The sequence below is a fragment of the Parambassis ranga genome, chromosome 20 (assembly GCF_900634625.1).
Source record: "Parambassis ranga chromosome 20, fParRan2.1, whole genome shotgun sequence".
In the NCBI taxonomy this organism is placed as follows: Eukaryota; Metazoa; Chordata; class Actinopteri; family Ambassidae; genus Parambassis; species Parambassis ranga.
In genome coordinates this window covers 6,618,826-6,640,190 of record NC_041040.1, presented here as the reverse complement: position 1 = coordinate 6,640,190, position 21,365 = coordinate 6,618,826, and the positions used below count along the sequence as shown (strand labels likewise).

General features: G+C 43.7%; 1 protein-coding gene across 4 annotated transcripts in view; it reads right to left on the bottom strand.

Moving 5' to 3' along the window:
* The window catches only part of nrp1a (neuropilin 1a), a 139,741-nt gene that overhangs the window by 41,977 nt on the left and 76,399 nt on the right, over positions 1–21,365 (bottom strand). For 2 of the 4 annotated variants that reach the window (XM_028432937.1, XM_028432938.1), the window contains 2 exons: positions 8,846–9,280; positions 7,602–7,776 (listed from right to left, as the gene is read on the bottom strand). In XM_028432937.1, the coding sequence (XP_028288738.1) occupies positions 7,602–7,776; positions 8,846–8,912 (242 nt within the window). In that variant the 5' untranslated portion in view covers positions 8,913–9,280. The other 2 variants (XM_028432940.1, XM_028432939.1) reach the window with 2 other exon arrangements.

Here is a 21,365-nt window from a genome sequence, read left to right as displayed (position 1 = left end):
GTGGAGTGGTGTGTGGGTGGGAAGGTGGTACATTAAGAGGAAACTGCAAAGGGAGATAGCGAAGGCATGAAAGTGATAAGAACAGTGACAAAGGAGAAAAGTAGTGCAAATAGGCTGGCAAACAGGTGCCAATGTAAGACCAGTGAAAAGTGGAATGGTGTGATGCATGCTTCCTCTCTATAGGATCCTTTTACATGGCTCAGGAGCTGGAGGGCAATGATAATAATAACTGCACTGGGAATTATTCAATTAAATGTCCCATCCGTCCCCTCCGGCGTCTTCCCTCCTCTTTTTTTTCTCTGTCCTCCCTTGAGCCTGAGGAGGGGTTGTATGTGAATATGTGTGTGTGTGAATGTGTGTGTGGGGGTGGGGGGTCAGGGAGCAGTCTGGCCTGAGTGCTTCATGACCCGGTCATCTGGCTGGACACAGCCACTTGGCTGGGAGCAGTGGGGACTGTGAACAGACCCTGTGGGAGTGCTGCCGATGACTCAGATTGTCCTTTTTTCACTGTATACAACAGTCACAGTGAACCACACCTGACCTTAAACTACACAATAAACTTGAGTTACATTTATAGCTCCTAACAGGAAAAGGGACAAATTTGGTGCTAAATATAAACAAGTGGAGTGGTTGGATTATCAGTCGCTGCCAGTTTTTGCAGCACTTGGACGCAACATTTAATGTCTGAAACCTGTATTTCATTTTAGTGGCTCCTTTGTTCTCCCTGCATGAAAAAGAACTCAAGATTTTCCAACGATGCAGCACTTTGAAAGCCAAATAGGCCGTGCTGTGAGGGCCACATGCCAAGCAGTGCATCTCTTCCGTGGTGTCAGGCAGTGAGGCTGAATTCTTGGCATTACAGAGCTGATTTAAGTGCTGATGGCCAGCAAGCCAGCCAGCATTGCTATAACACTTAGAGGACAATGTGACCCCTTTAATTTACTGCCATGACAAACAAACTCTCCTGTCCGTCTGTCCAGTGGTATCATTTCCCTCTGCTTTCTGGGGAAGTCCTTTGGGAGAGTGTGTAAGTATGCATGGAGGAGAGGGCCCTCCTTGTCACTTATCCCTGTGTAGGCAGGGGTCATCCTGGAAAAGGCTGGGCAGGCGCCAGAGGTGCAGGCTACTAATGATACCACCCTACTGAGATAATGCCAGAAAAAGCTGAATTTACAGTCCTTTCTCGCAATTACTGCCATCTAACAAAAGGAGTAAGACCGTGAGAAAAAAAAGCAACAGCGGCTGTGATAAAAAAGAAAGACCACAACTAATGTTGCCAATTTAGTGAAGAGAGATCAAGCAAAGAGCAAACAAAGCGAGGGATTGTGAGTGGCTCTAACTCAATCAGAGACCAGCGGGGTACCGCCCCATCAATCACTGTCTGCTTGCTGCTCCGGCCGAATCACGCAGAGTTGAGTGGTGGAGAAACACCAGCCGGCCAAACAGCCTGCTGTGCGCAAACACAGTGACCGAACATGACCCCAGGGATCTGGGGCTGAGACAGGACGGTCCTCAGCTTCCCACTTCCTACCTACCCACTGCAAACAAACTCTACTTCACCCAGAGCCCCTCTGGGAACTTGCTTGATTGTTTAAATAAAGAACCCTGTGGTTGCTGAGCTTTCCCGCCCCCCTCCTGCCCTCCACCTCGGTAAGCACCGGGGCGTTAGGGCAACAAACAAGCTGCGTAGGACCGCGACCACATCAATCAAAATCATAGGCTCCTATTCAAGGTTAGACCACTGAACGAAAGTTGTCTGACAAGCCTGGACACGCTGGATTAAAGTGTCCACAGCTCCCTCATCAATTCAGCTAAAGAGCCTCTTCTCCTCTGGGACAGCGGAGCGAGCGAGACATTGGGAGGTACTGTCTCAAAGTAACCAACAGCTGTACCACACACAAAGCACAAACTAAACCTTGTTCATTCCAAACATCAACTCAGAAAACAGCATGTGATGGAGAGAAAAAGGCAAAAGAGGAAAACCTGTTGCTAATCATATTATACACTGCAGAGTGAAGGAATGGGGGGGGGTTGGGTTACTTATCGCCAACTGTCCCTCGGAAAACAGCAATGCGTAATTGAATTAGGGCCACAGTGTTTAATGCTTTTTCAGCAGCGTTGGAAGGAAAACGAGCATGAATTTTCTTACAGTCAGTAGATGCAAGTCCAGATAGAGAGCTGAGATTACCAAATGTCCTCTAATCATGAGTTTCTCCATACGGCTCCCTTTCCAGCAATCTGTTTTGGATAAAAAAAGTAAAAAAGAGCATACAAATGACATCTCTAAGCTGTGTGGGCTGCAGCTCCATTCCACAAGAAACTTCCATATAGGGAAGCTTGTGTTGGTTTGGAGCTGGAAGGGAAAAGTATTCACCAGGCATGTGCCAGAAACAGCTTAGGGACACTAAACCCTGGCAGACACGAGTCGCTAACTCCCACATTGAGACGAGAAACAAAACAGGCCGACACGTGAGACTGTGATGCTTTCATGCTGCCTCAGATATGAATCCGGGACTTGGAATCTGGCAGGTTATTTACGAGCGCTGTCCTCTCTTTCTTTCCTGCTTTTCCCCTACTCCTCAGCTGTGAAGTGGACCTGCCTCCCTGCAGCGAGGTAGAGTGGCTCGCCTCCCGGTTGTGGTCAGGTTGTGCATGAATCAAAGTGGTGACAGAGCAGCAGGGAGGATGGCAGATGCCACGGCCAGAAAGCTTTTCAATCAGGCTGCCCTTCCAAGCTGCAGCCAAGGTGAAACACTTCACCGTCGAATGAAAAAAAAAAGACCCTCAACCCTACGGTCACACACACATACACACACATACTGCATACATGTGCACGCAGACCTACTTTAATCCTGCTCATTAGCCAGAGAGTAACCTCTCTATGTATAAAGGAGATGAAGAAGAAGGAGAGTAATGAGAGTGAAGGTCAATGGCTTCCTGATGCAACATCTCTGTCTGCTGTCCGCTCTTTTCTGCCCTCTGGTTAATTAACAAGGTCAGCACTCACCTGCCTCATTAACACTTTTGCATGTAAATGGGTCCATGCACTGCAAATGGAAATTTAAGATGCACACTTTGACCATGCTGACAAAATGAGGTGTGCAAACAAGACACATTCAAAGCATATTGCTCTTTGAGTTGCAGCTGAAGGTGCACAGTTTCAATGTAATTTTCAGTCTAATTTGATTTTCATTGTTATAAACCGTGGGAGAGAAAATACCAGGTGCACAATTTCAGCTGTTTTTTTTGTCCGAGCTGCCAGTTAAAAGAAACAGTGTCGCCCTACGCACTCTATTTTGCTGGTACTATTTGGCGGCACCTCTTTGAACTCCTACACCCCTCGCCAGCGTGGATGCTTCTGTGACAAGCAATTTAAAAAAAGAACACATTGACAGCAGAAATAAATGTTGACTAACAGGCTGTAAGTATCTCCAACAATCCATGTCACTCCTAATGCCCACCTTCCATCCCCCACAGGCCCCTGGAGGTCAAAGCGATTCCCTTCCGTTAAAGCTGCCACTGCCGCAGGCCTGTTAAAAACAGGTTCCTGTTGCGTTCCTGCCCTATTTATTTTCCTCCATGACAACAGCTAATAAACTATCTCACAGCCAACCTCGCAATAATTGCAGATGAGGGTGCTCGTCACTCCTTAGCTGTGCAGCTCCACTGCTCTTTATCATAGAGCTGCTCCTAGAGAAAGTGGCCGAGTGGATCTGTTTCCCCTAAAGCCCCTTCTGTCCTTTCACTTCCTTCAAACAGGTGGCACTCTTTGTGACCATATGAGAGGAGTTAGTGGGATTCCACATGACAAAGACAGAGCCAGCTATAGATACAGGATAGGTTAATACCCAGCTACCCCTTCTCTCTCTCTCTCTCTCTGGAGTCCAGGCCTCAGTCATGAATGACTGAAGGGGCAGGATGTCTATTGTAGAAGGTACACAGCGGAGAATGTTTGCCTTCCCAGCAGGCCAAGCAGCTCCACGGGGGCAGCTCGGCAGGAGAGCAGAGCAAAAGGGGGCAGAGGAGGACCAGAAAAGAAGAGCTACAATTAAAAAGAGGAAAAGAGTGCTTTTCCAAAGCTTTGAGTTACAGGCACCTGAAGGCGGAGATGGGGGGGCTCTCACAGACTTCTGAAGCGTGCTGAGGCGGAAGGCTTTCACTCGACTTTGGCTGCAATCTCCCCCACAAAGAGGCTGCTCGAGGAGGCATTCCTTGAATATCTCTACTGCCTATAGTAGTACCACCCATACATGTCATCTGAGCCCCACCACCTACTGACACCACCCACTGCACACTCTGTCACACTGGAATTTCGGTGAGGTCCAGAAAAATACCATCCAGACAGAGAGAAAAGCAAAGAAATGAGGGAGTGCTGAGAAAGAGACAGTTTTAACCCCTCTCCTCTTCTTCTTCTGCTCCCTCCAAAACAAACAGCCTGACATGGCTGACTGCAAAGGATTTCAGGCTGCTGAAGAACATTTTTTTTCCTTTTTTTTCTGGTTTGCTCAGCAAATCAGATGCTATCAATGATTCATAATGTTGTCAAGAGTACATCACAACTATAGAAAGTTTGTACAAGTCAGCATCAGACGTAGATGTGTAGAGAACAGCCTGCAGCTCAGGATGAAAGATAACCAAGATCAAAACTGGAACTTTATCGACCCTTTGAGTAAACCAGGAGTACGTCTTTCAAATTAGATAAATTGCCCCTCAGTCTGCCTCATGTGAAACCTGCCTGTCACTTGTTTAGATTCCAATCCACTGAAACCTCCATTTTTCCTTCAGATGGCAGAGCCTGACGAGCCTGACGGCGCTTATCAGATCGCAGGGAGGGAAAGAGAATGGGTGCATGGAAAGCATATCTATTTACTTGGCTTTTTCACTTGAGCTTAGCTCGCTGATTCCGTCAATTTTCAGAGTTAACTGACTTCAAATATTTGCCCCGACGCAGGCTGCTGCTTCTTTGCCTCAAACTTCATTAGCTGTGAGAGGCGGCGAGGGCGGCCCCCTGAAACCCGGCTCTGTGAAAGTCTACAACGGTGCGTGAAAGGTAAACACGTTCTGCATTCAGAATCGCAAGGCTCACTTAGTCCCCTTATCTCTGTGATGAAGTGTTTTCCTCCTCCCGCTCTCAGGATACAGGCCTCTGCACTTCCCCAAACAAACCTGTCAAGGGTAGCGCACACACGTGCAACAACACCATCACCACCACCACCACCTCCTCCTGCACCAGCAGCAGCAGCAGCAGCAACCACACTCCACTCAGTAAAGACTGTTTTTCTTTTTACGAGCACCACTTTGAGTGCTTCTTGTTTGGTTTGCTGATAAGAGCCATGTTGGAGAACATGTGGTGCATGTGTGTTCCATTTGCCCACTAATTAGATTGCAAGGCGGTGCACTGAAGCATGCATTGTAACCCCCGTCGCCTCCACCCACTCTGCCAGTCCATCAGATAAGGAAGCCATTCTGGCTCTAATCAGTTTCCATTATGTAAGGGCTGATTTGGTGAGTGGAGCTGCGACAGGCAGTCTGATGGCTCTGACATAAATCTCACCCAACTACTGTCTGCAGATACATAAGTCACTTTTCTTTTGCTTATAATTAAGTTACTTGTGACATGCTGTGTCAGCGATAAACTCAATAATCCACCTTCATGTAGTAATTTCAAATTAAGAAAGGGAAATGGACTTGGCTGTCTGAATCCAGAGTGAAGTAGTGTATGGTGTAGTGGAACTAAAGTCCCTTGAAAACCACTCCATTAACATCATTAAAAATGAAACGGCACACCAAGTTAAAAATAGGAAGAAAAAAAAAAAACACACAGTAGGTCAGGACGACCCCGTTTCCCGGTGCAGTCTCTGTGTGGCCCACATGAATCGGAGACTGACTTAAGTTTCACAGCCAGTCTGCCTGGGTCATTTGTTAACATATCCCTGACACAAGCAGTTTATAACCTCCTGACCAGACTATTGGTATTACATAGGTAGCATGTGCTTCAAATGTAATGAATACGTAGAAAAAAAGGAGGCAGACGGAGAGGCAGGGAGAGGCTGAGAGATGTAAACACATCCACTACACAAACTTCATCTGCTAACAAATTTATGAACAGCCAATTAACTGGCAATCTGCAAATTTAGTGTGGGTGCTAAATGAAAGAGCGGTGCTAATTTGTAAATGATACATCGATGGATGACTAAACAGAAAGCCCGCCCGTCTTTCAAAGTGGAAACTGAATGCTTCCTTCACCCTGCAGGAACTAAATTCTTCCTACTGCGTGTGTTTAAACACAGGAAATTCATTCCTGAGTAATTTGATTAACACAAGCATTGTTACTACTGCACCCCCCCCTCCCTCTCTCCTCCTGCTGTCCCTTCCTCGCCCTCTGTTTCTAACTGAGGATCTCAGACAGTTTAATAGTCCCTCTGGTGCTGAAACTGGACCCAAAAGAAGCGTCAAGGAGCATCCACCCTCTGAAAGACAGCAGCATTCACTCTGCCATAAATCTCTGACAGCAGTAAAGAAAAGTTAAAGTGATTTCAATCCGGGATTAAAAAGGAAAAAAAAAAAAAAGCCAAACCCTGCAAACGTATACAGGGACCATTCAAGGAGCACAAAAGGAGCATAGGGTCCAGGTTTTGGGTGGAGTGGGGATACAGTAACAGGATCCAGCAAAGCCCTGTACTCTCCCGAGCCCTGCAGCGTAAACAAACAGCTGAGACAGAGCAAGGCAGAGGCACCGACACACGCACGGAAACCACACACACACACACACACAAGCAGAGGAAAGACAGGCAATCAGAGAGAGGCAGTCTGCCCAGGCAAGGCTCACCTCAGGGCACCCACACTGACACGGCCTCATCACATTACTGTCTGTCTCTGGTTTCATCGGCTTAAACTATCTATCTGACAACAGGTTAGCCGCTTAGCTGCGACAGCTCGTGGCTTCCAAGTCAAATAAGGATCAGTAACTAGCCGTCACTGAGAGAAGCACCTTTAAAGGGCAGCTTCACCGATTTTTCACTGGAAATAAACTAATGTGAGGCGAATAAATCAATATATATATATATATGTTTTAATGAACCCCTTTCTGGGAATCTCTCACTTGTTTAAGAGGGAGTATGAAAGTCATATGTGGCGTATAGAAAGTAGTCACAGTTAATGGCCTCTGCTGAGGTTTTGGCCCTATAGCGCAGCAGTTCAAATCAATATTACACCCCGGTGACTTCACTCCACAAAGACGAAAATCAAGGACATTCCAAAACCAAATGGCAGGGGTGAGACATTCCTGCTTCCTGATGTATTGCCAGAGCAGGATTACATTAACACAGCTTCAGCGCGCCTGCTGACACTAGATGGCGCACTTTCATGTGGCATCAGGGGACGCACACTCCCGAGCGCTCCACACATATGAATGGAAGGCAGACAGAAATATCTGGAGGTGTTTGTGTGAAAGAATTTAAGCAGCACTGATAAAATAAATATTTTAAGAGAGGTCTCACTCTACAACAAAAACTGGGACCCCGTGGATTTAATCATATACAGTAATTGGGTTTTTCAGCGCACATCTGCTTTTCATGGAGAGCTCGCGAACTTGTACTCACTTGCACTCGCGGTCCTCCAGATCAAAATGCGGATTGAAGTTGATGAGGATCCGCTGGTGAGGACCAGGGGCCGAGATCACCCACACGCATCTCTGAGAAGGGGGATAAGACATGGGGTATCCGGGCGAAGTGAGGTAGTTGGCGGTTGAGATTCTGATGTTGCCTCCACATTTGTCTGCAGAAAGGGGGGAGCAGGAGGAGGAGGAGGTGAAAAATAAAGTTTAAAAAAAGTAAAGGATGTCACTGAAAGTCGTATTCATGGCAGCTTAATAAAGTCACATCTTTATAGTCAAGAAATCATTTAATTCTTATAAAGATGTTTATCAGAAACAGGACTAGTGTTCCGTGAAGTGGAGCAATTCTATTATGGAGATCCTCACACGCACTTCTGTTTATATGATGAAGGATATTCCATCATATAAACATCCTTTACCTGCATATGCTGATGTTAAGTCAACAGGAGATTCATGTAGAAAATCGAAAATTACAGTTGATTTATAATGAGCTCAATAACTTCACGTTAGAGTTTACTTAAGCTTTAAACGCAAGGACATTTACTGCACACTGAGAAAAGGTGCAGCTTTTTGATACGTTATCCATACAACACAATGAAGTTTAATTTCTGCAGCCTGTTCCTCTAAAGCTCCATCCTAAAACCAAGAATTTCACTTTTTACAGCTGCTTCTGCTGCTGCTCATATTTATCTTCATTTGCATTTATCTGTTTATAATGGAGCCGTCCGGAATCTGTTGCTCTGAACTCTTAAAAATATATTTAATCGGAATTAATAATATTATATTTCATTGAGATGCAGAAACGTGGTTGAGTTGAGCAAGTTTGAGGCTGACTTTTTGAACTTTAACATAACTTTCTTTACCAGCAACACTTTAACTTCTGCTCCATAAAAAAAATCTCTCTCTCTGTTTAAAAAGGTTTAAATATTTCATCTTAAACTCGGGTCGTGTAAATAAAGTTAACATTTTAATATTATAAATCTTCTGACAGATGCGCAGTAAAGCCATCAAACAATAGGAAGTGGCCTAAAGGCAGTTAAATAAATTAAAGTAACGACTGGGCAGCACTAAGTCTCTGTAGGAGTCATTTTATTTAGTCGCTGGCAGATGAGCGCCATGCGAGTTTGCCCAAAGATTAGAGAGGGCTAATCTTTAAAAAAATATCAGGATTAGGAGCTCCGCAGAGTACATAAACGCTTTATTTATACAGATATCAGATGTCACACTCACCGTTTTTGAAAGCCTTGGCCACCAAGAGGATTCCCATGAACAGGATAAAGACTAATCCACAATGCATCCTTGTTTTATCAACAAAAAAATAAAATTACGCATATAAAAAACCCAAAATAAAACTCCTCCAGAAGTTTTGTTGTTGTTGTTGTTGTTTTTTCAAAGTATTCTTCGTCTGTAATTGTCTATTTAGGCGCAGTTGGATCTCAACTGGAGCGGGATTAGGTCGCTGGCATCCTGTCATTCAGCTCCTGTTTCCTCTCGCCTGTGCCGGCTGCTGTCCTCTCTCCAGCACTGCCCGTGCCATATCCTCTCCAAAGAAAAGCCAAAACGCGCAAGATACGTAAAAGAAACGAGCCACTCCGCCTCCACTTTTGCGTCCTTAGTCCCACAGATGATGATGCCCGGGCAGGATGTAATCCTCGGCTGTGGAGTCTGAGAAGAAAAGCAGACGGAGATGTGAGCGGATGATATGCGTGCGGTGACCGTGCGCTCTGGACATTCCCCAAATCTGCCTACAGATTCGTTGTTGATACAGATGAAGACACAGACATACTCCCCCCCCCTTTTTTACTCCCCCCCCAACACTGAATTGTGATCGCTTTGCTTCTATAGGCTCTGAGTGGGGACTCAGAGAGGTTGATGATTGGCTTGATTACAAATAGCCAACCTATGTCTGAAAAGCTCCGGGTCTTTATATGTAAGCGGAGCTGCACACTGAGTCACGGAGCACCAGCAGTCCGTTAAGTGACATGACTCTCTCTCTCTCTCTTTTACTCGCTCTCTTACTCTCTCTTCCCCTCCCTCTTTCTTCTCTTACAAAAAGGAGCTAGACATCCACGGAGGATGTAGTGACTAAACAAGACTCCCTCACTGACTGTCGCCACTTGGAACATGTGTCATCCGAGGAAGAATATGCAGCTATAAAACATCTAAACTGTTATATAGCTGAATTTTTCAGGAATACTTGAGGGGTATTTCCTCAGGAAAGCCCTCTTTGACTTCTGTCTGGGACTGATCACTTTATGTGACACACTAAATCAGCACAACTTCCCCTTTGTATCTTCCAGTCCTTCACATCCTACAGCAGAAAGGAAAGCATATGTGTTGCAGTATTTCTCTTCCCTTTCTCTTCTCTTTTCTTTTACGCACCAGCAGCTATCCAGATGCACCGATTGTTAAATTGTGACAGTGACACCATTAAAGCTGGCACTCAGAAATTTAGAGGAAATCAATTAAAGCGTAAATTATAGTCGCCTCGAGTCGTTTACCCAAGGCTGCCCTGACTGGGTCACACTGCACAGAAAGGAACGCCGGCTTGTAATAACAGCAGCCACAACAGCTCCCATAACACTACAACACTCCGCACAATATACGACAAATCCATTACTGTAAAAAGTTATTTTACGCACGCTGGATTTCGGTATTTTAAAGCACAAATGCGTGTAAGAAAATAATAAAATCGTATCATTTAAATTTGTACATTTGTACATAGACTCATAGAAAAAGATGCAACGCCAGTATTTTATTTTTTATTCACCTGCGTCTTCAGGACTCGCAAACCCGCAGGCATCCAGCCCTCCTCTGTCCACTTCCAACATGCGTGGAGCAGAGTGAAGGCTACGATCCGATAGGTTCTCTTCAATTCTGTTTTAAAAAATGACACCAGATCTTCTCCAGAACCTCTCTGAAAGGCGAGGCAACTTATTTCCTCCTCCCGACAAATTCCATTTATAAACGCAGAGAGAGCGGACTAAAGTGCAGTCCAGTGTACAGTCTGCGCAAAGACGCACAAGTCGATACCCGGAGACACGCTCTCCTCTCCGCGTACAAACTGGTCTCCTCACCGCTGATCTCTCTCGGTCTGTCCCCGTGTGGAACTCACATTCACAACTGCAATCCAGCTGGCGAAGGATAAAAGGCAGTCCCAGAATGTCTCAAAGAGACAGGATACGGGAAACAAACGTCCTTGGTAATCTAATATAAGTTTGTTTTTCTTTTTTAAATTCCGTGTGTTTCTCAGTGCGCCACAGCTCCCGGGTCCTCCGCCGATGCGAATGCAGAGGGTTTGAGTCCCTGCCAGCTCCACACGCCCCTTTACGAGGGATGAGTACGCGCGAGTGCGCGCTATTGTTTTCGTGCGTGTGGTGGAGTGTGCGCCTCTGCAATCGATATGCAGATTTCACGCAGCTGTCTCCAGCAGCCTGTCGCATTTATTGGACGCAACGGAAAGTCACATTACAGATAAAATGCACGATGGCGTCTCTGCGCTTGTGACTCATCTCGAATGAGATTTATTTTTTATTTTGATTCAGTCACAGAAAATCCTTCCTGGCTTGATATGTCTCTATGATAAACAGCAAAAGTACTTCTTCAAAATTACACCAAGAGATATGCACGTAACAAGTCCACTATAGTGCACCGCTTTAAATCCCTATAGGAATATCATGTTAATGTTGTGGAGACACTATGTGGTCTGATGCACTTTTCTGGGAGTCTTTAGAGGCCCATGGGACTCAGTGCAGTTTTGTTACTGTGAACAAAGAAGTGTTCTCTGTTGAACAATCTGCCAGTCTGTCTGTCTGTCACTCTCTTCAGTCTGAACCAAAAATACACTCTTTACAGTCACAGCAAATGCAAATCTGAACCGGTTTCAGAACTGAGTGACATTATAGGTGTGAGATGTGACACAACCTGAGATGCCAAGTTGGAAAATGTTATGAATCCCACAGTTTTATTCAGAAATCTATAAGAACTGACTGGTAGGTGAACCAGACTTGGCAAGAAAAGGAAACAGGACGGACCTGGGAGACAATCCACATTTAGGCAGGAGTCCCTAAAGTTTTAATTATGAATAAACTTCTGAATTAGTAAACTCACAGTTCCTCCTTTGAAAACATTTGTTAGAGGAAATTTCACAATAGAGTCTTGCTGTAAACCATCACAAACAGTGCAGAGTGGTCAAAACATCCATTCATACTTTATCTCATTGTGAAACTCTCCTGTAAGAGGAAGTGGAACTAAAACAGGATTCAGCCTCACATAACTCTTCCCTGACCCGACACTTCTGCAGCAGCTCTCACCGGGCATGAGTGGCTGCTGCTTGAGTTCTCTGCTGTTTTAGTTCAATTGACTGCAATAAGCAGAGGCTTCCGGCTGCAGGTCTGTAAGAGCTTTCTGCCCTGTAGGGGGCGTCAGAGCTGGTGAGCAGGCTCAGACAGAGAGCCACCCATTGCTCCTCAGCTTCACCTTACTGTAGTGCTGATGAGAGCGCACAGCTGGGTTTATAAACAAGTGCCCTGATTCCACGTTTTTGCAAACCTAATCACTGTATTCAGCAGAGAGACTTCCAAATGCTCAGTCTGCGCTCTGTTGGTGAGCAATAATCCTGATATTCTTTGTTTCATAATCTGCTTGTTCTAAGAAATAAAGTAGCAATTGACTGTGCACGAGGAACACGAGTAGAACTTTGACTCGCTTTATGCGGCATATTGAGACATCCCCCTGTTTGAAAAGTTTCTGTGGCACAAAAGAGCAAGATAAGCCTGCAGTGCTTGCACATTATTATTTTTTATTCCTAGAGAGAGCAGGCGACGGAGGATCGAGTGGCTTTATTCCCACCCCAGCCTTGGTAATTCTCTGTCTTCCCGATAATGTTAAAGTGGTGCCGAGCATCTCTATCAAAGGCAGCACTAACTAGCCTTTCGTGTCTACAGGATAACACAGGAACAATGGCTTAGAGTCATTTCACAAGGGTGCCTGCCAGTGCTGTATGCAAAATGAGGGGTGGATTGTGGAACAATTAAAGAACCATTTAAAGGGTTCACTTCTTCATATATAAATATATCCACACCAATCTTTAGCACAGCTCTGCTGAATAATTAGCTCTGGTACAAAAGCAGGCATTTGATGGCTACTGTGAGCAATGGGCTTTATTTCATTAGCCTGCCCTTTATTATAAGTGAGTCAGAGTCAAATGTAAAGGCTCAAAGCACCTGCAGTGCATTCCACCTCAGTGTTTGATTCAAAGTCACCTGTTGCTGGTGTTTGGTCGGAATCTAACACATATTGTGCTATTTTTAACGCAATTATTCTAAGCTTCTATAGTCAAACCCTGTCTGCAACACCACACTGTTTCAACACTCTTATCAAAACAACACATGCAGCAAGATGAATGAAACTCTTCCACCTAAAAATCTTAGGAGAAACAGGAGCAGGCCTATAAATAATCACTCATCTCTTTCTGGATGGTGCATTCCTCCTAATTTACTGACACAAAACATTTGCACTGGGCAAATATTTTCCGGAAATTGATTTGACTTTCATCAAACATTTTTTTGGTCAATCAGTGGGATCTACAAGTTTAAAGTTGATAGGATTATGTGTCAAACCTGTTTTATCTAATCTGGTGGACCGTTTCTTCAATCACCATAATCAATAAGATACATGAATCAATCTGATCAAGGCTATGCAAGACTCAAAAGTTCCCAGCTAGCAGCTACTAGCAGCCAGCTCACGAGCTAACGCTATATTCACATTCTGACTTGCCAGAATGTGGTCACTACAATTGAGCTGTGATGATTAATTAATTATTAAATGCATGTTAATCATAATGGTGTTGAAGCTTAAGGTGCTAAAAGTGTAAAAACAAACTTAGGGTACTTACTGCCACATTTCTGCATACATTATGTCAACACCTCCATGAATCCTTAACAAATGTTGCGTCTTGGGTCAAGTGTTCAGAGTTTTTCCTTTGATTCAAACATCACATTAATGCATAATAATAACATGTATTACCTTCTTCACCTGTGGGCTTTTTCAAGACAAACATCTTTCATCACACCTGCTCCCGATGTAATTATGAGAATGTCATGTTGTCTTTTTTCTGTGCAAAACCAAAGGAAGTTTCAGCCAGTGAAATGACTCTGATCAGTATTCTGTAAAGTTTTAACATAAAAAAAAAAACCAACAGCTTCTGCTGCTGAAGCCAATGGGGAATAAGCGAGGCCACCCATTTAGAGATTCTGTCCATTCTCCAACTGCAGCTGCACAGCAAGGGCTGATATTTTCAGCCCTTGCTGCCCCAAATGACTGGGTGCATGATGCCAGTCCTGATGTCACATCATCGAATGTATGTTGGACTCATCTCAGTCAGGCGCTGGGTCTTGCTTGCTGCTGTCATATGGACAATTTAATCCTTTGGATTTATGCACTGAAAAGCCCAAACTTTGATATGTGCTACACCATATTCATCTTGGCAGTACTGTAAAAACAACAAGTACTCAGTCAGAGAGTGCACAGGGGATAAGACTGCCGCGCGCACACTGGACATTAAAGCTCGGAGTGAGATGACAGACATGGTATTTCCTCCTCAACTAGGAATATTTAAGTGCATGTTCCCATTCCACTGCACTACAAACTGGATTAGTAGCATAGGCGGCGATCTTTTTTAAAGACCTTGTTACCTACTAATCATGCAGCGTTCCAGGTTCTCCTCCATGACAACCACTGTAAAAAGCAGCCACAGGCTAAAAGGTTATTGTGCATGTGAATAGCGACAGATCAGCTCTCACAGTATAGAAGCTGCGGTACCTGTTTTTCTGGCATTTGTTGATAATTACGAGCCAAAGAATGTTTCACGTGCTCTTGAAAAGGCTCGACACACCTTCAAACTCGTGTCCAGGCTTTTTTTTTTAATGTTTCAGGCATAGGAAGAAGATTCAAAAACAAAGTGAGAGAAACAAATTTGATCTTGCATTCAGTTTTTTTTTTTCAGGGTCTCTGCCGCTGGAACAGAGGACACCCTTTAAAGAAAAGCATTGTGCTGCTGACTTTTAAGCAGAAGGTTGGCAATGGTGGAGCATGCTCAGTCAGATCAAGGTCTGGAGTAATTGTTACAAAGGCAACGTTTCTCCTCTGAGGCGCCTGGTCGAGGTGAAACTAAGTGTGAATGGAATAAAGCGCCTCTGAAGTTTAGAGCCTAACGAAACGTGTTCGGGAATATTCCACGTTCAAACGGTAGCATGGGGGGAAGAAGGGTGGAAGAGGAGGTTAAAAAAAAACGTAAAAAAATAGCTTCATTGGAAGTAGAAACATTTACAGTGACATTTAGTAAAGCAGGGAGGATGTATGAATAAATATGCATAATGTTGCTGGGAAGCATGGAGAGCTTCTCAGGGGCAGGAGGATGGTGAGAGTGATGGCTGGTGAATTAATAATGAGGGAGCCTACTGTCTGTCTCTGTGTGCATGAGTGTCTGCACATGTGACGGCGTTTAGCAGCAAATGGGTGTGTGTGTGTGTACATCCAACTCACTTTTGCAACGCCACAATTTCACATCATCACTGATGGAAATTACCCAATCCCAGATACCTAATCAAGCCATCATTTTTTAGAGACAGATTTGCGATTGTCTCTGATGCTTAATTACATTTCTGGAAAACCAAGGAGCAAACTGCTTGGCAAATTCCAATTTTGGGAACTATATATATATATATATATATATATATATAGTTATATATCACATGGAGGCTGAGATGATGAATATTGTGCTGCTCATCATCAAACGCACAGGGAGAAGCCCCAGAGATCAGGGCGGTGGGAGGGAGGGGAGGTGTAGAGCGGGAGGGAACTGTCAGGAAGAGATGCTATGTAGGTCAATGAAGAATTGCACTGGGATATTGCTTCCTCAGCTCACAGTCTGGGAAGCTGATTTGATTTCCGGTGAATCCATCCGACTTGAATTATGAGAGATTACCCTTCCTAAAATCACCTTGGTGACTGCTGTAGAAACCCCCGTGCTCTCAGAGGGGATCTGTACTGTATATACAGTACTTTAAGCCAGAGAATCTCTAGTCATATGGTGTGAAGGTGTTTACTTCAGATGTAAGCTGCTAGTAGATGCATCCTTTTATCCTCACTTTTAAGATATAAGCATTTATATTAGGAACAGGAACCATTCTGTGCTGATATCTAATTCAAATCAAGAAAAATACTTTATATCAAATAACAATACAACAGGTTAGTGCTGCTGTGAGGCCTTGTTCACACACACATGTGGGTTCTCCTTAGAGGAGTCTTCCTCCCATGTTCTCAGGAAGAACATAAAAAAATCCACAGAGAAATGCAAAAATACATGTAAAATACATAAATTAATAAGAAACAAACAGATATTCTCTCAGAATTCACACATTTGTGACAAAAAGCTGTAATCAGTCATATCTGTGCATCTGTCATTTACACAGTAGCTCCTGATGCACTGAAGCTACCGCCTTATCCAAATAGGTTTGCCACTTTCTTCTGAAACAGAACTTACATCCGAGTGGAGTATTATTGACCAGCCACCTCCATCACACAAAAGAGTCTCAAAAACAAAAGAGACAATGATGCCAACTCCAATATAACAAACTAGAAACTATATTTTTTTCCCTATCCACACACTGCACTGCAAACTGAGCTTGAGGGTCAGTTTTTAGTGACCTAAAACTGAATGCACAGAAAAAGGAGGCATCAGTAACCTTCAGTATAAACCACAGGGCTTGCAGATTCTCTGCATCTAATAACATAATGGCTTATCTGTTGTGTGGGAATGTGACCAACGGTAAAGAAGTTTTCTGTGCGGCCTGCCCGTTAGGACGCACTACAGACACAATGCTGCTCTTCAAGTGTGGCCTCGCTCCCAGCCCTGATGGAGAAGTTACAATACAATACGTATTTGTTACATGGCTGGTTATGAACATACAAAGTGAGAGAAACAACAAAACATTCATTCAGCGTGTCGTTCAAGGACTACAGAGGCCAATCTGACTTTTTTTTCAAGTTAATAACTAATTAAGGCTTTTTATTAGAGCTTTCACATGTAACATGACACCATGTCCTTAGAAGGCCTCTGCTTTGTGCCTGGAGAGGGGGGACCAATTAAGTCATCGCTCCTCTGTTTGTGCACAGTAGTTATATTTGATCCATTCGAGAGAAGCTGTCTTGTCAGGCCAGCTTTCGGTTCTGCCTCTCAGTTCGAGGAGATGGTCTAACCTCAAATCTAAAGCAACTTTAATGCTAATATTAGCATTGATAACAATTAATGGTGCAGAACAGAAAAAGTGCTGACTCCAGCCCCACCCTGCCATCCATGCTTTGTTCACTTAGTAATTGCCTCAACAGGTGGTAAACTTAGCTGGTCCTCTGGCCCCTCAGGGGGGTTAAACACACACACACACACACACACACACTCACACATACACAACAGGGTTAGAAATTGAGCCTGAAACAGCAGCACAGAACAAAGCCTGTCGTCTTAGTAATTAAGAAGAGGAAATCCCAACGATGGCGGCCTGGTCTGTGATGGTAAAGATTACCTGAAACAGTGAGATGGGCTACTGAGGAAAATGAGAAGCTTGCTTTTGTCCCATGTGTGTGTGTTGCTTGAAGGGTGGGAGTCACCTCTGTCAGTCTAGGTGAAGATACCAAGCACTCCTACAGAACACGTGCTGTCATCTTTATGTATTTTATCTGCGGTGTGAGTCTTTGTGTGTGTGTCTGCCTTTGTTGTGAAGTCACTGTTGACATAGCGGAGTATCATGTGAAAAGGGTAGTCAATTATTTCTGGATTATTTACTGGCAGGATGTGACTAAAGAGGCAGGGACAGTGAGATCACAGAAAAACAGCTGATGGTTGATTCAGACCCATTGTTTTCAGGACGTGTGATATTTCTCACACACAACACACACATCACAAGACTGTATTTCCTCAACAAGATGGTCACAAGCAGTGAGGTTTTCGCTGTCCATTTTTTCCCTGAATAAACCTCAGAAAGCAGAACAACAGAGGGAGGGGACTTTCACATGATTTATACCAGAAACCATGAGTCACAATATCTGCCACCTCAGTGCACTTTTCTGCCAATTATGTCCGATCTACAGAATTAAAATGCCACAAAAATGCAATCAGAGTTAAGGATTCATTCATCAGTGAGACTGAAACTCCTCTGCCAGTGAACTGACTGCACAACATTGCACCTAACATACTGTTAGCAGCTGAGGATATATCATCATCCTAAGGCTATACACAGCCAGGACCTCTCCAAATTAATTTCTCTAAATGAAACTGGCTTTAACTTGAAAAAGCTAATAGGCTCTCCAGTCCCCTCATCACAGCTTAATGGAATTTTAAGGTGTGGCAACAGAGAGGAGCATATTGTTTTGCACTTCAGTTTTGGATAACATTCTTTCCTCTTTGTAGAGGGGTAATAATAATAAGTCACAATAAGTCATTTGTGAGCTTCCTCTTAGTGACTCGGCACAGTAGCAGCCTGAGTCCGGCGGTTGCCAAACTCCCAGTGTAGCAGGATTGTTTTCCGTTTGCTCGATTGATTCCATATGCACACGCTGAAGCCTGAAAGCAGCTACAGATGCTCAAGGATTTCACTGAGCTGGCATTTCTTCATCATAAATTCTACAGCTTTAGGTCTGTCACATCCTTCTTGTTGCCTGTTGCCCCATATGCGTGTAGGCAGGGTGTCTCTGGACTCTGCAGAGCTGCAACTGCAAGCTGTGCATCACTTGACCTTGCTTTGAGTGCATCACAGAGCGTAAAGCTGCATATGGCACAAACAGTTAGCAACAGTCCTGCCATAGATACCACTGGCTTAAGTGTGAGGTATCCATGACTACATTCTCCACAGCAGCAGTAACATTCTTACACTTTGTGAGAACGGTGTGCACGTGTCAACTTATAGAAGTGCAGTTTTATAAAATGAATAAAACACTCCTGTGTTTCATTTATCCCCCCAGTGAGAGGGGGATATGCTGTGGAAAGATTTATTTTCCAACCTGACAGGATATCTTTATGTGTTTTTAAAAATGACCTGAGATGTGTTCACTCCTTACCATGATATTAAACAGTACCGTGCAGATGGTTTATACAAGTCTTACCCAACACGCAGGAATCCTAAAGTCATGTCATCTATCAGTGTGCATATAAAACACAGAAAAACATCTGTTGTATGAAGGTTTTTAAAGTTTTAGAAACTGCCAGCATAACTGCTCATAAGACAAATTTTAATAAGTGAATTTCACTGTAAGGCTTGTTCTCTAGAATTAAGTAAAATAATACGTGAATACCTTGTTGTGATCAGTTAAATGAAGCTGAACAATATCTAGCAGATGCTGGAAAAAAGTTTTGATTATTTTTGACACAAAGTAAAATAACCCCGAAAAAGATGTAGAATAGGAACAAGCCTTTTGTCTAGAAGAGGAAACTATCCTTTGGCCTTCACAAGAAGAGCCTCCCAGTTCTGAAACAGAATTTAATGTCATATTAAAACTTGACCAAAAAAACACTCAGGCTTACTAATATAGCTGCCTACATTTGTCATCTGTAATGTAATGAGATTTTATATGTTAGTGTTTGGATGCTGCTGGATTCATTCTTTTGGCTTAAACAGTTTGTTTTGTTGTTGTTTTTAATGGCTAATTGAACTTCGGTGGGAGCCACAGCAGATAACAAGTAATGTCCTGGAAAATAATGAACAAATAGACAATTATTTTTGAAGGCTTTCAAATGATTCTAATAACCTGGGATCTTTGCACAATGCAGCATTTCTCATTTTTCTACAGCAGTTGCAGGATGGGAGCCATGGTGCAGAATAAACTACCAGAGCATCTTGTACCTAACTATGATACAGTTGTTCTTTAAGGAAAACTCCTACCTTCTCCTCAGGCTGACACAGAGTTGTGTGTATTCCTGGATGTGTACCTGCAGCTAACGTCTGCAGCAGTTTGAAGCTTCACCTCTCCTCCCTGCCAGCTCTCAGTGACCCCTGAAGTCCTCTTTCTCTCCCCCCCTGTCAATATCTGGAGTTGTTATCCTGACTGCAAAGTGCCGCCATCGCTGCAAGAACAAACTAACTCCATTTCACCATGTCAGAGTGCAGCCCTCTGAGAAAGCGACCTGTCCACTGAGACAAATCGAGACAGACAGCGAGAGAAAGAGAGATGCAGCAGGACAGAGACTGAGAGGGAGACGGGCAGAGACAAATAGAGAGAGTAGTAGAATGGGAAAGGAACAGAAATATTTGGAGTCAAAAGAGGACAGTGAGTGAGCAATGCATGTACATCAAGAAGAATGAGAAATGGAGTCGGATGTGAAGAGTGGGGCGGAGAAGAGATTTTACAGAGAGAGAGAAATAGAGATTTGAAGTTGGATGCAGACAGAAAAGAAGGGGTGGAGGAGGGGGGGGGGTGGAAGTTGACAGGGAGGGAGAAAAATGTAATTGGATGCAGACAGAGAAAGTAGAGCAAGAGAGTCAAGTAGAGGGAATGAGAAAGTGAATCAGAGGAGTGTACTGTAATCACATCTCTGAATACTGTACTGAAAAAGCTGCATGATAATTAAACTGAATTGTGCCGCGGAATGTTCAGAGGAACATACAGAGGAATGTAGTCATTTCATATTTTTCTTATGGCAATAAAGACAAACCACAGTGTTGGATGTGTCGGCCCGTGTATGATTCATTCATTCAATATTTAATTTAGAATAAGAAAAATGTATGTTTATTTAAAATGTTTACAATCTTTAATTACTAAATACTCAGTTTAAAAAACACACTCAGGGCCGAATTTGTTTTCGATTCATAGTCGTATGTTCAGATAGTATTTGGTTTTCATGAGTCCTTCCACGTTGCATCCCTGCAGCATTGTACTACCACTTGATGCTGTATTGAGTGTTAGGCCTCTCCTTTCTTTCTCCAAACACAGGCATCATCTCTGTGACCAAATGAACTCACATACTTCCAGAAATGTGCAATCTTTCTCCAGGTTGCTCCTAGCATACTTCAGTCTGACTTGGAGGTGTCTTCTCTGCAGAAGTGGAGCTTTTCTTGGTCTGTAACCTGGCAGTCCATTCCTGTGCTTGAATCTAGTGACTGTCTTCTCTGACACTTCAATTCCAGACTTGGCTAAGCCATTCACTAGGGTCTTGGCAGCTGTTGGAGGCTCTTTAGACATATGTCTCACTAGTTTCCTTTCCAGAGCGTAGAAATGTTTCACTTCCTACCTCTGTCAGTCTTGTTTTGAACTTCTTGATAACACCTCTCACCCTACTTCTTAAAACCTGGGAGTGCTTCGATAAACCTGTGTATCCTTCTCCTGCTTTGCATTTTGCTTTCACAAGTGTTAATGCAAACTGTTGTATTGTGTGTGAACTACTACATATCAATCTTCACTTGTGCAACATGCAAATTAAATGCTTACAGGGTCACCCAGTTGAGGCATAGACTACATAGTATCAATGCATAATGAGAGAAAAGCCACCCGCTCCCTGGTGAACATCAACACTGAGCGTCTCAGTAAGTACTACACTCAATGTAGTCTAAAAACAAACACATGCTTTGCAATATAGGGCACAGTCTATGATCTACCAGTAGGATTTATCAATGGCTTTATAATATTTCAATTTGTTAAGATGGATAGAGCGCTGTGGCTGTAGACAGCCCCCCTACTCTGCTTTCATTTTCTATAAAGA